The 15,361-nt window shown below is 56.4% G+C and overlaps 1 protein-coding gene across 1 annotated transcript in view; it reads left to right on the forward strand.

Annotated features, from left to right (window-relative positions):
* Positions 1-15,011: 15,011 nt before the first annotated feature.
* The window catches only part of BSPRY (B-box and SPRY domain containing), a 31,709-nt gene continuing 31,359 nt past the window's right edge, over positions 15,012-15,361 (forward strand). Inside the window, exon 1 of the mRNA XM_073313807.1 lies at positions 15,012-15,302. Within this exon, the coding sequence (XP_073169908.1) occupies positions 15,102-15,302 (201 nt within the window). The 5' untranslated portion in view covers positions 15,012-15,101. The remainder of the gene's footprint in view (positions 15,303-15,361) is intronic.

A 15,361-nucleotide genomic window follows, 5' to 3' on the forward strand; every position in this document is an offset into this window, starting at 1 on the left:
GTGTGTGCCTAACATCTGTACCAGACCCATATGGGACTGCCAGCTTCCGACCACTGGAGGCCAAACTAGGATAAAAATGACCCCGCTCAGCAGGAGCTCCTGAAGGTCAGTCCCGTGAGATTCCTTGGGTTATGGACTTGACACCTGCTCCCTTTAAAATAAAAATAGCAAACAAGAAACAGACTGACCCCTTGTGACCAAGTGCCTTGACAACACACTGGTCCCTCCTGCACATCGTCACTTGGGGCAGTAGCCAGCTGATTCATATGGTAAGGTCCCAGGGCAGCCCAAAGGAGAAACAGCACCAACCTTCAGCTCCCATCTAGGAGAGCCATGCACTACAGAAGTGGGATTTGAACCCATGCCTATTAAAAGGCCAAGACACACATCTTAACCGCCCAGCCCTCCTAGTGATGTCACAAAGGCTTTTGCAGCAAAACCGCAACAGCTTGGGACATCTCCAATGGCACAGCTAGGTTTGGGCTTATGACCATTGCAAGGACAGATCCCTGCCGGATCCCACTAGAAACACACCCACTCCGTGACGATTCCCCATTGACAATTACATTTTGAGACAGATCAGTTAACCAGCTTTTAATCCATTAGATGTGTGCCATGTTAATTAAACAGCGTTCTAGGGTTTTTTAATAAAAATATCGTGTAGTACCAAGTCATACACCTTACAGAAGTCTATTACATCAGCAGCATAGGTGGCATGTAACGGAGGCTAGGGGAGGCTATGCCAAATCTCACACCATGGGGGGGGGGGGTGAGTGGCAGATTTGGGCCCCCAGAAAAATCTCCCCCCCGTCACAGCTCTGGGACTGGAGGAACTCTCGCTCCCCTCCATGGCCCCAGGGCCACAATGGGGGCACAGAGCTTTTCCGGTCCCAGGGCTGGGGTGGGGGAAAGAGATGGAGTGGGAGGCAAAGGAGGCCGGGCCGTGGGAGGAATAGAGGAGGGGCCGTGGGGGAAGGGGTGGAGCTGTGGGCGGGGCTGCAGGTGGAAGGCGTGGAACTGGAGAGAGACTCCAGGCTGGGAGCTCCAGCCAGGGCTGAGAGCTCTGCCGCGGTCCCAGCCATGGCTGAGAGCTCAACACCGGCCAGGGCTGAGCTCTCAGTCCTCTCCTCCCGCCAGCCAGGGCTCCGACTGAGCTCTCAGCCCTCCCAGCCCGGGCCATGGGGCGGGGGGGGGAGGCGCGGCTGAGAGCGGCAAGCAGGGACGTGGCCTCGGACAGAAGAGGCGGGGCATGGGGCTAGCCTCTCCAAGGGGAAGCTTCACCTGCCACCCATGATCAATGGTTATTATCTACATCAGCTAAACTTCTAATCTCATTGCAAAGAAAAAGATATGAAGTTAGTTTGACAGGACCTATTTTCCGTGAATCCATGTTAATTTACATTAATTACCCTCCTTTACCAACTGAGTCCCATATCAGCCACTCTATTATCCCACCTAGGATTGATGTCAGACTGATAGGCCTATAACTACCCGCATCATCCTATTTACCCTTTTTAATGTGGTTAGAAAGGACTGAAAATCGTTTTCATCAGACGGTGGCTTGTAGGAACCAGATCTGGTGGGTCTCAGTCCAGATCCCAGTAGACAGGTGTCCCCATCACAAAGCCACCCACTGGCACAAGTTGGCAGCCTCAGCAGAGAGGCTAATGGCTGAATGAGCCCAGGAGAGTGAGCCCCACGCTCTGCCCTAGAGCGGAGTTCAGTACATGCTGGCAGCACAGCGTGTGGAAGCTAATTTGGCTGCTCTCTGGGCTGTGTATCTCTGCCAAGGACTCCAGCCTCTGGAGAGAGAGATTCATTATGAAATCTAGAGAAATAATCTCAATCCCTAGTTGTTTATATTAAACTCCTAAAGGATCTATACATGTTGGGGCCGGGTTATCTCACTTGGCAAGCAGAACGGAGAAGAGAGCTTTGTGGCTGAATGCTCCGTGCAGATGTATTTACATGCCAGTCTACATAGTCCATCCTGAGGGGATGCTTTCAGAAACAGGGCCAACGTCATGGGAATTCATATAAGTGTCATGCATTGTAATGAACTTGCCCATAGGTGCTGCTGCTGAGACTGACAAATAAAGCCCCCAATGGTTTTCACTCTGAGCATATTTTATTTGCCTTTCTTTTACCCCTTCTCCAAGATACACTGCACATATCCGGGGAGAATGCACATTCCTTCCATAGTTTAACCTCCATAACATTATATTAGCAATATTAAGGAGGCAGTTACCTGTGTCTGCAGGCGAATGATGCATGACTTGGTTGTGGATGAGCCTAGTACATAGCTAAGGACTGATCTAAATGAAAGGGTTTGTACTTGTAATATCTCTGAAAGGCTCCCTGTGCCCTTGGCTTAGAACAGTGGAACATTTTCTGGAAATATACATAGATAAATACAGTCACCGAGAAAAGAGTGAGTATTAACCCTGCACTACTGTCTTGCAAAGGAAGAATGATACTAACTGTCACAGACCCACAGAACAGAAATATTTATTGAACACAGCTGCCTTTTCTGCATCATTAACACCTTTGCTGTCTCCATCTAGGCCATTGCTAAGATTGCTTTTGTTCCTAATATACTTAAACTGCTTATTGTCTTTAGCTCTCCCAGCCACAGTTCAACACCACCAGCCCATCCCACCCATCAGTGCTAACTGGCCAAGCACAGAAGCTGTGCGCCACTGAATAAAGCTGTTCCAGATTTCTGCTCCCTGCAGAAATGATGACTTGATTTCCTCCTCCTCCACTCTTCAGAGACAAGCGGAGTGTCTCTCAAATGCAGCCCTGCCCCCCTCTGGAGAGACAAATGCTAGAGGAGCAGGCAGCCAGTGAGTTCCCCACCTTCCCAGAGGCAGTGGGGTCAGACTTCAGCCTTGGGGTGACAGGCTGCAGGCTCCAGCCCCTGGGCTCACCACCCTCACTTCCCATTGCCCCTGACCCCCACTGGCTCCCTGCCCACCTCCCCATACCGGGCTTAATTTGTCCCCAGAATTGCCAGGGCTGAGTAAATCTGCTGTGAAAAGAGATATTTGTATGTTTGTTAATATCACTTTTCATGTCAGACTTACTAGCTAGCTGGGAGGCTATGAAAAGTGACATTAATATACAAGATTCACTTTTCACAGCAGACTTACTAACTCGCAGGTAAAAAAAAAATAGAAATCAAAAAAGCACAAGAAATAACAACAAAAAAGACAAGAACGTGCAAAGCACCTTATTTGTTTCTATTCTGTTTAGCTCCAGTAAAGAATGGAGACAATTGTACATTATTTTGATTATTCAGTCTAACAAAGCCCTACATAAATAAATGACAATTATTTGGACGTAGATATGTGCATATTTATGTGTTTTTACTAAAGTTAAGTATTTTAGGAAAAATTGTGAGTATGGCCACCAAAAAATTTGTTGTGAGAACCCCTAGCGCCCCTCAGCAAGTATTTGCAGTGACACCCCCCCAGGCCGCATTTTCAGAACAGAGGAGGATTTATTAGTCAGTTGGAATGCAACACTGGAAGTCCTTAGCAAAAAAGAAAAGAAGGCTAAAGCATAGTCCACTCTGGTCAAGCCACAACGCACAAGCCAAGCCATTCTTAGGCTCTGGCTCCATCTCCCTTTGACTTTCACCTGGGCTGAAGGAAGAGAGCCCCAAGCTTCTTCCAGAACCCACATTTCTACTCTGCTGGACACGTCTGTCCTTTGTTCTCCAGGAAGAGCGATGCTGAGTGCACCACCTTGCTGGCCAGTTTCCCACTGTTGAGTGTCGATTCAGGAGTCACTGGAGCTTGCGTTGATTGATCTAGGTTGGTTTCAGCCAGTTCTTTAACAACTCTATTTATGCCACCCCGTCAGTGAGGCCACACCCCTTATATCTCTGCCCTGAGAGCAAACTTAATCCTCCACCCCCTCGCCCCCGCAGCTGGGTAGCAGTGCAGGGTAACAAGCCTTGTGGATAGAGGAAGCAGTATAGAGCTCAACTTTTGCAAGGCTTTTGATAGTATGTCACATGTCCTCCTTATAAGGAAACTAGGGAAATACAGCCTGGACAAACCCGCTCTAAGGTGGATGCACAACTGGCTGGAAAAGCGCACTCAGCGTGAGCAGTAAGGTTAAGATGTCGTCACGGTGATGTCTAGTAAAAGCCACAGACAGGTCATGGGCAACAGACAGAAATTCAAAGAAGCCCATGACCTGTCCGTGGCTTTTACTAAAGATAAAGGAGGGGGGGTGACTGGGGGGACACTAACAGCTGCAGCCCCCATCCCCTGTGGCAATGGCTCAGAGCTCCAGGGCCCCCGCTGCAGCTCAGAGCTCCGGGGTCGGCGTCTTGGCGCTCTGGGGTCCCCGCAGCGGCTGACAGCTTTTGTCCTGCCCCTCTAGGGCACAGGCAGAGCACGGAACGCAAGAGGAGCAGCACCTGTGCAGTTAGATACACCCAGAGAAGATCCCACAAGCCCTCCGGACCACGTGGAAGACCCCAGCACTTTCAGCCGGGCGCATTTTAAGCCTCTTGCACCAGTGTCCTCCCTGGCAGAGCAGCTCTGCGTTGCATCAGGGATGCATTGTGCCCTTTGTCTTCATGTCACACCGTGGATACAGGGACTGGCCTCATCCTGCTTCCCCAGTTCAAAATCCCTTAAGATCTCAGCTTTGCTAGAAACAATAAACTCTGTCCCAGCGTGTCTGAGCTCAGTCATTGACAGATGGGGCGGGGAGCTGGGGCCGTGCTGCTCCTCACCAACAGAAAAATGATTGTGGTGAAAGTGGGTTCCCATCAGTACTGCCCATGGACTAATGTCTCAGTGATACTAGCTTTGCTGACCTGACATTTCAAGGAGTCCAAGGTCAGCCTGAAATACAGAGAAGAATTGACATGATCAGGCTGCAGTTTATGAAAGCAGATCAGCTTTCCCAGACAAATGGAGTCCTGGCCGGTGGCCCACGTGTCCAGAGCTGGGTCAGTAGGCCACTCCACCCCAATCTCAGGGAGGCTGCCAGACAAATCTCTCACCCCCGAGCAGTGACCCATCACCAGGAACACCCATCCCAAACATCCCTCAAAAACGGTTACACACGCATCACTCCTGTCTAATGCCAGACAAAATATCAGACCCGCTCCGGTGTCCGTGGTGATGACACGCTCTGGAGACTGGAGGCCCATCAAGGGTATAAAACCTAGCACTCTTACAGTGATCAGGGGCTCTTTTCAGTTCAGCTGAGTGAACATGTGTTTCTGGAGACAAAATTGCAGCATTCTGCCCAGTGGCGGGGTGGGGGGATGCACAGATTAATTGACTCCTGGGGGAATTCTGTGCCACTGCGCATGCACAGAATTTATGTCTCCTACAGATTTCTTTGTTTCCCCACAGAAAAAGGACTTTCTGATGGGGAAGCAAAGGGAAGCCATGAGAGCAATCACGCGACTCTCCCCAGCGGTATGTTTTGGGTGCCCAGGGCGGCCGGCAGAGAGATAAATCACTGTGGGGTATGGGGTGGGATTGGGAAAGACAGGGCTGGTGGCTCCTACCCTGCACTGGGCTCAGCTGCTAGTCCCGGCTGGGCAAGATGGGATTTCCTCTTCCCCTGCACAGCATCTGGGACCAGGTCAGACACACCCCCAGATTTCTCCCCCAGCTATAGGAAACTCTGCAAACTCCCCCGCACCACGCTTCCTGCACCCATTGCTCCTCAGCTGCAGGGGGGGGGGGAGAAATCACTGTACAGGGAGCTGCTCCAGCATCTGTCCAACCCCCGTGCATCCAGACCCTCCCGACAAGCCTTACCCCTCCTTGCACCCAGATTCCCCGCCTCCACAAGCCCCACTCCCCATGCACCTGGACCACCCTGACAAGTCACCCATATCTGGATCCCCCCCTACCGAGCGCTAACCAGCTGCACTTGGATCCCAACCCCACTGAGCCTCATTTCCCCAGCATCTGGCTCCCCCCATTGAGCCCCCCACACCCAGACCCCCCCCTGCCGAGCTCTATCCCACCTCACACACTCAGACCCCACCTGCTGAGCCCCAGCCATTTTCACCTGGACCCTCCCTGCAGAGTCCCATCACCATTGCACCCTGAACCCCCCCAATAAGCCCCTGCACATCCAGATCCCCCCGCACCTAGACCCCCCACTGAGCTGCCCACACCCAGATTGCCCCACACAGAACCCTCTCAACCCACACCCACATTCCCCCCACACTAAGCCCATCCACACTTGGATCCTACCCTGCTGAGCCTGCCTGCCCACACCTGGTGCACCTGGCACAGGGGGCAGGGCTCTGGGGTGTTTCTGGGGCAGACCTGGTCCTTGCGCTGTGTCAAGGTTGGGTGCAGCCTCGCCGCTGAGTCTGTGTCCCAGAGTGGGAGCTGCACAGTGATCTCCCACCTCTGTGCAGCCCATGGCCTGTGCTCCCCAATGCCAGGCTGGAGCCTCCACATTTATTTGATAAATAACATTTGCAGAATTGTGCAGAATTTTTAACTCTTGGGCACAGAATGCCCTCAGGAGTATTAATTACATTAACACCCCCCAAATATTCAGTCCTACTGAGCTATGCACATGGACTATATAAGAATAAAAGACAAAGAGGAGCAGAGTCTGCACCTGCTGTATACATCCTCGGGTCAGGGAATGGCTGGAGCTTTACAGAATCAAACCCTAACATTTTCAGACACTTTAATCCTTTGTCCCCTGCACCTTCCAGGGCAGTACCCGCTGGTAACTGTGGGAGCCTCTGGCGGTGTGTGAGCATGACAGGGCCAGCACAGTTCACAAGGAGGAGCCAACTGTGTCCTCAGCTCTCCAAGCTGCTGTTTAACAGATGCAAATCTCTTCCTCTTCCATGAGCTATGGTCAAGGTGAAACCCAGCCAGCTTTCCTTGCAATCATATGGCACCATGGGAACTTGGCTGCTTCTGGATCATCTCACATGGGGTCAGTTCATTCCAGATGGCCTGGAAGCGGTATCCTTTCCCAGGTAGTGCATGGGCAGATATGGGAACGGGGGATGGCTCCACAAAGGGATAGAAGTGCTTCAGTCCAACAGGAAGGCACCACTCAGCTCCTCAAAGCCCCAGCTCAGCTGCCACCTAAGCCAGTAGGTGCGTAACAGCCCTACTCTGCCTGACCTTAACCCATGTCTCCCCGCTGAGCCCTGACCAGCACAGTTTTGGGCATGCTCAGCTGAGGCTCTCTTAGTCTCGCCTGTTAAGGCCGTTTTCCTTTGTATTAAATAATTAGCTATTCACTGGGCCAGACAGGCACAGCGAGGATGGCTCGTAGCCCAGCGCTTGGGGCACTCAGCTGGGAGCTGAGACACCCAGGTTCAAATCAGGCAGAGCAGGATTTGAAAATGTCTCCCACAGCCCAGCATGGTGCCATCACCACTGGACTCATCGCTATTGTGAGTGCCCGCCGGCCTGCCACGAGGAAGGGCTGCCCTGGCTGAGGCACCGGACTCCAGCAGAGGCTGGGACGTCCACCTGGACGCCAGAGCCTCAGTTCCTTGGGGAGGTGGGGGTAGGCCACACCCCTTTCTCCAGCATCATTTCAGATGACTCCCGGCTCAGCTTGCTGGTTTCTGAGAATCCCTTTCCTACGCATCTCAGTCTAACTCTCCCCATGTATTGTATGGGGAGCCTGGGCACTGCAGGGTGCCTAAAAGTTAAGCATTGCAATGTTCCTGGGTGGTATCCTCAACTAGCAATTCTCCCTGCAACAGCTCCATCCTGCTCCCTGCTCCATTCCACCCTGCCCCAGGGCTCAGTGACACAAGGAGACTCATCTCTTTTCCTAGGGAGGCCATAACCCGGTGATGTTACACAGTAAATCTGCCTTCCATCTCCCAGGAGGGATTTTCCATCTAGGTCAATTTCTCTTCCTTCAAGCTAACAGTATCTGCCAAGGTCTCCATCTGTGGAGCGATGGTTCTTGACTTTGAGAGTGAATGGAGGCTCTTGGACCAAACTCTGCTCTCAGTTATGCCAGTTGAATCCAGAGTAGACCCACAGAAGTCAAGGGAGTTACTCCAGATTTACACCTGTGCCAAATAGCAGAATGAGGCCCTCTTCTGTATTCAACATGCCTGTGGGATATAAATCACTTTCCTATCAAGATTTGCTGATCACCCTGCAGATCTCTGTGGCAGTGGGTGCCTAAGCAGAGCCAGCATCTTTCCCTAGTGATCACTGCTTTCAAAACACCCCAGAAATTCAAGGTCATTTTTTAAACAAGGGGAGGGGTTCAGGCAGCCTCTTCACTGAAACAGGTTTATGGGCATCACTCAGTGCTGAGCAGAGAGAGGTTTTCTGGCACTCAGGACTGCCCAGACCAGGGCAAAGCAAAGATGGGATATACAAATCAATCAGCCATCTAGTTACAGAAACACGAAACATCCAAGATGACCAGTGTCAGGCAAACTTCCAAAGATTCAGATGTCAGTTTGATTCAGCCAAGTGACCACAGTCGCTGTGAACAACATGGGCTCTGCAAACCAGCCTAGAAATCTCAGTGAGACAGGCGCTCTCCCAGCACTTCCAGTATGTTCCAGTTCCCATCCTGCCAGAGCAGACATTGCTGGGACATTCCTGCTCTGCCCATGTGTGCTGGAAACTCGCTGGCAGTGCAAAAGCACCTTGGATGCCAGGCCTGTCCACAGAGAGGGGTGTGAAAATGAGCGGTAATGGGGTGTAGCTAGTGAAATGTTCAGTCCTCACAGAGATTCATCTTGGCTCAGTTTTTGAGGAGAGGTGAGGGGGCCAATTTGCACTCGTGCCTAGGGAAGATGAAAAGGACTAAGGTGCATCCGAGTCTGGCCCCCTGCAGTCGCAGTTCTCTGATCCCAAACCACCTCTGCCCAGCCTTGCTCGCTGCTCTACACTCTGGGACCCCATTCCCACTCCCATGCACTCAGGGGATAATGTGTTCCCTGCCCCAACACACCACCCACAAGAGGCAAAGGTGACTCCCCAGGGAGCACGGCAGCGCGGTGATCCCAGCACCGGGCAATCCCCCCACTCCCCGGGACAGGCAGACCTCACACAGCTCAGCCCCCACACCAGCAGCATTGACAAGGCTTGTACGTTTGTTAACCAATAACCAACTTTCCATGCAAATGTGCCTTTTATCTGCTCACCCCCCTACCCACAGACTCGCCTTCACACCCACACACCTGGGGCCTGACTTGCCATTGCCCTGTGCCTTGCACACTCATTCACAGCAGTGCAATGTGCTTTCAAAACACACTCGGCTCCTCCCAACACAAAGGCAAATACCAGTCTGCTGTGTCTCCCTCTCTCACCCCCCATTCACCACCACATTTATAGGAGTGGCGGGGAGCTCTCAGAGACAGGCCAGAGGAGAGGGGAAGCTGCTCAGAGGCCCCTGTCCTGGGGGAGTGCTGTGCCCAGGGATTTGTTCCTGGCAAAGGCTGTGTGTAAAGATTAAGGGAGGGGGAATCTCTGAATATCAAAGATAGCTGCCAGTGAAACTGCAGCAGCCATGTGCGCACACACAGGGCATGGGGTGTGAATGAGTGCAGGGTGTAGTGTGTGTGCATGCTAGATAGAGGCCTTCAAATCACCAGCGCCTGATGAAATACATCCTAGAATATTCAAGGAGCTGACGAAGGAGATATCTGAGCCATTAGCGATTATCTCTGAAAAGTCATAGAAGACGGGAGACATTCCAGAAGACTGGAAAAGGGCAAATATAGTGCCCATCTAGAAAACGGGAAATACAGACCAGCCAGCTTAACTTCTGTACCCGGAAAGATAATGGAGCAAATAATTAAGCAATCAATTTGCAAACGCCTAGAAGAAAATAAGGTGATAAATAACAGTCAGCATGGATTTGTCAAGAACAAATCATGACAAACCAACCTGATAGCTTTCTTTGACAGGGTAACAAGCCTTGCGGGTAGGGGGAAGTGGTAGATGTGGTATATCTTGACTTTAGTAAGGCTTCTGATACTGTCTCACATGACCTCAAACAAACTAGGGAAATACAACCTAGAATGAGCTACTATAAGGTGGGTGCAAAACTGGTTGGGAAATCATTCCCAGAGAGTAGTTATCAGTGGTTCACAGTCATGCTGCAAGGGCATAATGAGTGGGGTCCTGCAGGGATCAGTTCTGAGTCCGGTTCTGTTCAATATCTTCATCAATGATTTAGACAATGGCATAGAGAGTACACTGATAAAGTTTGCAGATGATACCAAGTGGGAGGGGTCGCAAGTGCTTTGGACAGGATAAAAATTCAAAATCACCTGGACAAACTGGAGAAGTGGTCTGAAGTAAATAGGATGAAATTCAATAAGGACAAATGCAAAGTACTCCACTTAGGAAGGAACAATCAGTTGCACACATACAAAATGGGAAATGACTGCCTACGAAGGCGTACAGCAGAAAGGGATCTGGGGGTCATAGTGGATCACAAGCTAAATATGAGTCAACAGTATAATGCTGTTGCAAAAAAAGCTAACATCATTCTGGGATGCATTAGCAGGAGTGTTGTAAGCAAGATACGAGAAGTAATTCTTCCGCTCTACTCTGCGCTGATTAGGCCTCAGCTGGAGTCTTGTGTCCAGTTCTGGGCGCCACATTTCAGAAAAGATGTGGACAAATTGGAAAGAGACCAGAGAAGAGCAACCAAAATTATTAAAGGTCTAGAAAACATGACCTATGAGGGAAGATTGAAAAACTTGGGTTTGTTTAGCCTGGAGAAGAGAAGACAAGAGGGGACCTGATAACAGTTTGAGTAAATAAAAGGTTGTTACAAGGAGGAACATTGTTCTTCTTAACCTCTGAGGACAGGACAAGAAGCAATGGGCTTAAATTGCAGCAAGGGCTGTTTAGGTTGGACATTAGGAAAAACTTCCTGTCAGGGTGGTTAAGCACTGCAATAAATTGCCTAGGGAGGTTGTGGAATCTCCATCACTGGGGATTTTTAAGAGCAGGTTAGACAAACTCCTGTCAGGGATGGTCTAGATAATACTTAGTTTTACCTTGATTGCAGGGGACTGGATTAGATGACCTCTCGAGGTCCCTTACACTTCTGTGATTCCATGCGCATGGTGGTGTGTGTTCAGGGCGGTGAGGGTGTGTGCAGCAGTCGGTGCACGTTTTTGCATGTGCAAGACCAGGTAAGTGTGTGCAGGAGTCAGTGTGCACAAAGTGCACAGGACTGTGTGCATGTGTGTGTTTGCATGTGCAGGATGGTGTGTATGTGTGCACATGTGCACCAGTGTGTGTGTGCGCGTGCACCCAGGGCACTTTGTTGAGTGTCTGCCTGTTCCGCAGTCAGTGTCCGTGGGGAGGGGTGTGTGCAGGGCTCTGTGTGTACAGCAGTCGGTGTCTCTGGGCGTGCCTGCAGCAGTGGGGTGTGTATGGGCATGCGCAGGGGCTGTGTACGTGCAGGGCTCTGTGTGCCACAGTTGGGGGGTGTGTGCAGGGCTGTAAGTGTGCGCGCGCGCATGCAGGGCTCCATGTGTGCAGCAGTGGGGGGGTGCGCAGGGCTCTGGGTGTGTGTGTGCAGCAGTCAGGGTGTACGTGCAGTGCTATGAGTGTGTGTGTGCAGGGCTGTGTGTGCTTGTGTGAGAGAGGGAGCGAGCAGGGCTGTGTGTGTGTAGCACTTGGGGTGTGTGAACGAGCGAGCAGGGCTCTGTGTGTGTGTGAGAGAGAGAGAAGCAGGGCTGTGTGTGTGCAGCACTCGGCGGGTGAGAGAGCGAGTGAACAGGGCTCTGTGTGTGAGGGGGTGTGTGTGTGAGAGCGTGAGAGTGAGCAGGACTGTGTGTGTGAGAGAGAGTACATGAGCAGGGCTGTGTGTGCAACACAGTGTGTGTGTGAGAGAGAGCATGAGCGAGCAGGGCTGTGTGTGTGAGAGAGAGCGCATGAGCAGGGCTGTGTGTGTGCAACACACAGGGTGTGTGTGTGTGTAGCACTCGGGGGTGTGTGTGTGAGACAGAGCATGAGCGAGCAGGGCTGTGTGTGTGTCTGGCTGGGGGGGCTGGGTGTGCAGCACTAGGGGGGTCAGAGAGCAAGCAGGGCTGGGGGGGTGGGTGGGTGTGTGTGTCTGGGGGGGCTGGGCGTGCAGCACTAGGGGGGTCAGAGAGCAAGCAGGGCTGGGGGTGGGGGGGGTGTCTGGGTGGGGGGGCTGGGCAGGCAGCACTAGGGGGTCAGAGAGCAAGCAGGGCTGGGGGGGTGGGCGTGCAGCACTAGGGGGGTCAGAGTAAGCAGGGCTGGGGGGGTGGGGGGGTGTGTGTGTCTGGGGGGGGCTGGGCGTGCAGCACTAGGGGGGTCAGAGAGGAAGCAGGGCTGGGGGGGTGGGTGTGTCTGGCTGGGGGGGGTGGGTGTGCAGCACTAGGGGGGTGAGAGAGGAAGCAGGGCTTGGGGGGGTGTCTGGCTGGGGGGGTGGGTGTGTCTGGCGGGGGGGCTGGGGGGGCGGGTGTGTCGGGCTGGGTGTGTCTGGCGGGGGGGCTGGGTGTGCAGCACTGGGGGGTCAGAGAGGAAGCAGGGCTGGGGGGGTGGGTGTGTCTGGCGGGGGGGCTGGGGGGGTGGGTGTGTCGGGCTGGGTGTGTCTGGCGGGGGGGGCTGGGCGTGCAGCACTAGGGGGGTCAGAGCAAGCAGGGCTGGGGGGCTGGGTGTGTCTGGCTGGGGGGGTGGGTGTGCAGCACTAGGGGGGTGAGAGAGGAAGCAGGGCTTGGGGGGGTGTCTGGCTGGGGGGGTGGGTGTGTCTGGCGGGGGGGCTGGGAGGGTTGGGTGTGTCTGACGGGGGGCTGGGTGTGCAGTACTAGGGGGGTCAGAGAGGAAGCAGGGCTGGGGGGGTGGGTGTGTCTGGCGGGGGGCTGGGGGGGTGGGTGTGTCGGGCTGGGTGTGTCTGGCGGGGGGGACCTGGGGGGGGTGGGTGTGTCTGGGTGGGGTGGCTGGGCATGCAGCACTAGGGGGGTCAGAGAGGAAGCAGGGCTGGGGGGGTGGGTGTGTCTGGCTGGGGGGGGCTGGGGGGTGGGTGTGTCGGGCTGGGTGTGTCTGGCTGGGGGGGCTGGGCGTGCAGCACTAGGGGGGTGAGAGAGGAAGCAGGGCTGGGGGGGTGGGTGTGTCTGGCGGGGGGGACCTGGGGGGGGTGGGTGTGTCTGGCGGGGGGGGGCTGGGCGTGCAGCACTAGGGGGGTCAGAGAGGAAGCAGGGCTGGGGGGCGGGTGTGTCTGGCGGGGGGGCTGGGCGTGCAGCACTAGGGGGGTCAGAGAGGAAGCAGGGCTGGGGGGTGGGTGTGTCTGGCGGGGGGGGCTGGGTGTGCAGCACTAGGGGGGTCAGAGAGGAAGCAGGGCTGGGGGGGTGGGTGTGTCTGGCGGGGGGGACCTGGGGGGGGCGGGTGTGTCTGGCGGGGGGGGCTGGGCGTGCAGCACTAGGGGGGTCAGAGAGGAAGCAGGGCTGGGGGGTGGGTGTGTCTGGCGGGGGGGGCTGGGCGTGCAGCACTAGGGGGGTCAGAGAGGAAGCAGGGCTGGGGGGGTGGGTGTGTCTGGCGGGGGGGACCTGGGGGGGGCGAGTGTCTGGCGGGGGGGCCTGGGCGTGCAGCACTAGGGGGGTGAGAGAGGAAGCAGGGCTGGGGGGGGTGGGTGTGTCTGGCGGGGGGGGCTGGGCGTGCAGCACTAGGGGGGTCAGAGAGGAAGCAGGGCTGGGGGGGTGGGTGTGTCTGGCGGGGGGGGCTGGGCGTGCAGCACTAGGGGGGTCAGAGAGGAAGCAGGGCTGGGGGGTGGGTGTGTCGGGCTGGGTGTGTCTGGCTGGGGGGGCTGGGCGTGCAGCACTAGGGGGGTCAGAGAGGAAGCAGGGCTGGGGGGGTGGGTGTGTCTGGCGGGGGGGGCTGGGTGTGCAGCACTAGGGGGGTCAGAGAGGAAGCAGGGCTGGGGGGGTGGGTGTGTCTGGCGGGGGGGACCTGGGGGGGGTGGGTGTGTCTGGCGGGGGGGGCTGGGCGTGCAGCACTAGGGGGGTCAGAGAGGAAGCAGGGCTGGGGGGGCGGGTGTGTCTGGCGGGGGGGCTGGGTGTGCAGCACTAGGGGGGTCAGAGAGGAAGCAGGGCTGGGGGGTGGGTGTGTCTGGCGGGGGGGGTGGGTGTGCAGCACTAGGGGGGTCAGAGAGGAAGCAGGGCTGGGGGGGTGGGTGTGTCTGGCGGGGGGGACCTGGGGGGGGCGGTTGTGTCTGGCGGGGGGGCTGGGTGTGCAGCACTAGGGGGGTCAGAGAGGAAGCAGGGCTGGGGGGGCGGGTGTGTCTGGCAGGGGGGGCTGGGTGTGCAGCACTAGGGGGGTCAGAGAGGAAGCAGGGCTGGGGGGTGGGTGTGTCTGGCGGGGGGGGTGGGTGTGCAGCACTAGGGGGGTCAGAGAGGAAGCAGGGCTGGGGGGGTGGGTGTGTCTGGCGGGGGGGACCTGGGGGGGGCGGGTGTGTCTGGCGGGGGGGGCTGGGTGTGCAGCACTAGGGGGGTCAGAGAGGAAGCAGGGCTGGGGGGGCGGGTGTGTCTGGCGGGGGGGCTGGGTGTGCAGCACTAGGGGGGTCAGAGAGGAAGCAGGGCTGGGGGGTGGGTGTGTCTGTCGGGGGGGGGCTGGGCGTGCAGCACTAGGGGGGTCAGAGAGGAAGCAGGGCTGGGGGGTGGGTGTGTCTGGCGGGGGGGGGGCCTGGGGGGGTGGGTGTGTCTGGCGGGGTGTGTCTGGCGGGGGGGGCTGGGTGTGCAGCACTAGGGGGGTCAGAGAGGAAGCAGGGCTGGGGGGGTGGGTGTGTCTGGCGGGGGGGGCTGGGCGTGCAGCACTAGGGGGGTCAGAGAGGAAGCAGGGCTGGGGGGGCGGGTGTGTCTGGCGGGGGGGGCTGGGTGTGCAGCACTAGGGGGGTCAGAGAGGAAGCAGGGCTGGGGGGTGGGTGTGTCTGGCTGGGGGGGGGCCGTGCGCGCAGGGCGGGGCCGCCGTCACTTCGCGTCACTTCGCCCTGCAGCCCCGCCCGCCCGTCGCTTCCCCGCACCTGAGACAGGTGCCGCCGGCTCCCAGGGGCCCCGCGTCCGCCCGGGAGCGGCTCCGGCTCCGGCTCCGGCGTGCAGCCAGCGCGGGCTGATGGCGCAGGAGGGGACGGGGCTACCGCCGCCCGCGGGCGCGGAGCCGGGCAGGCGGAGCCAGGCGGGGCCGGCCGCGGGCAGCTGCCCGGAGCCCAGGCGGGAGCTGGGCTGGTTCTGCGCCGCTCACCGCCGGCGGGTCTGCGCCCAGTGCGCCGGGCCCCGCGTGTCGGCGCTGGAGGAGAAGGCTGCGGGCCTGCGGGTAAGCGCGGGGCCGGGGCTGCTCGCCGCGGGGCCGGGCCGCCGGCTGCCCGGGGGCGC

This window comes from Lepidochelys kempii, chromosome 16, assembly GCF_965140265.1.
Source record: "Lepidochelys kempii isolate rLepKem1 chromosome 16, rLepKem1.hap2, whole genome shotgun sequence".
In the NCBI taxonomy this organism is placed as follows: Eukaryota; Metazoa; Chordata; order Testudines; family Cheloniidae; genus Lepidochelys; species Lepidochelys kempii.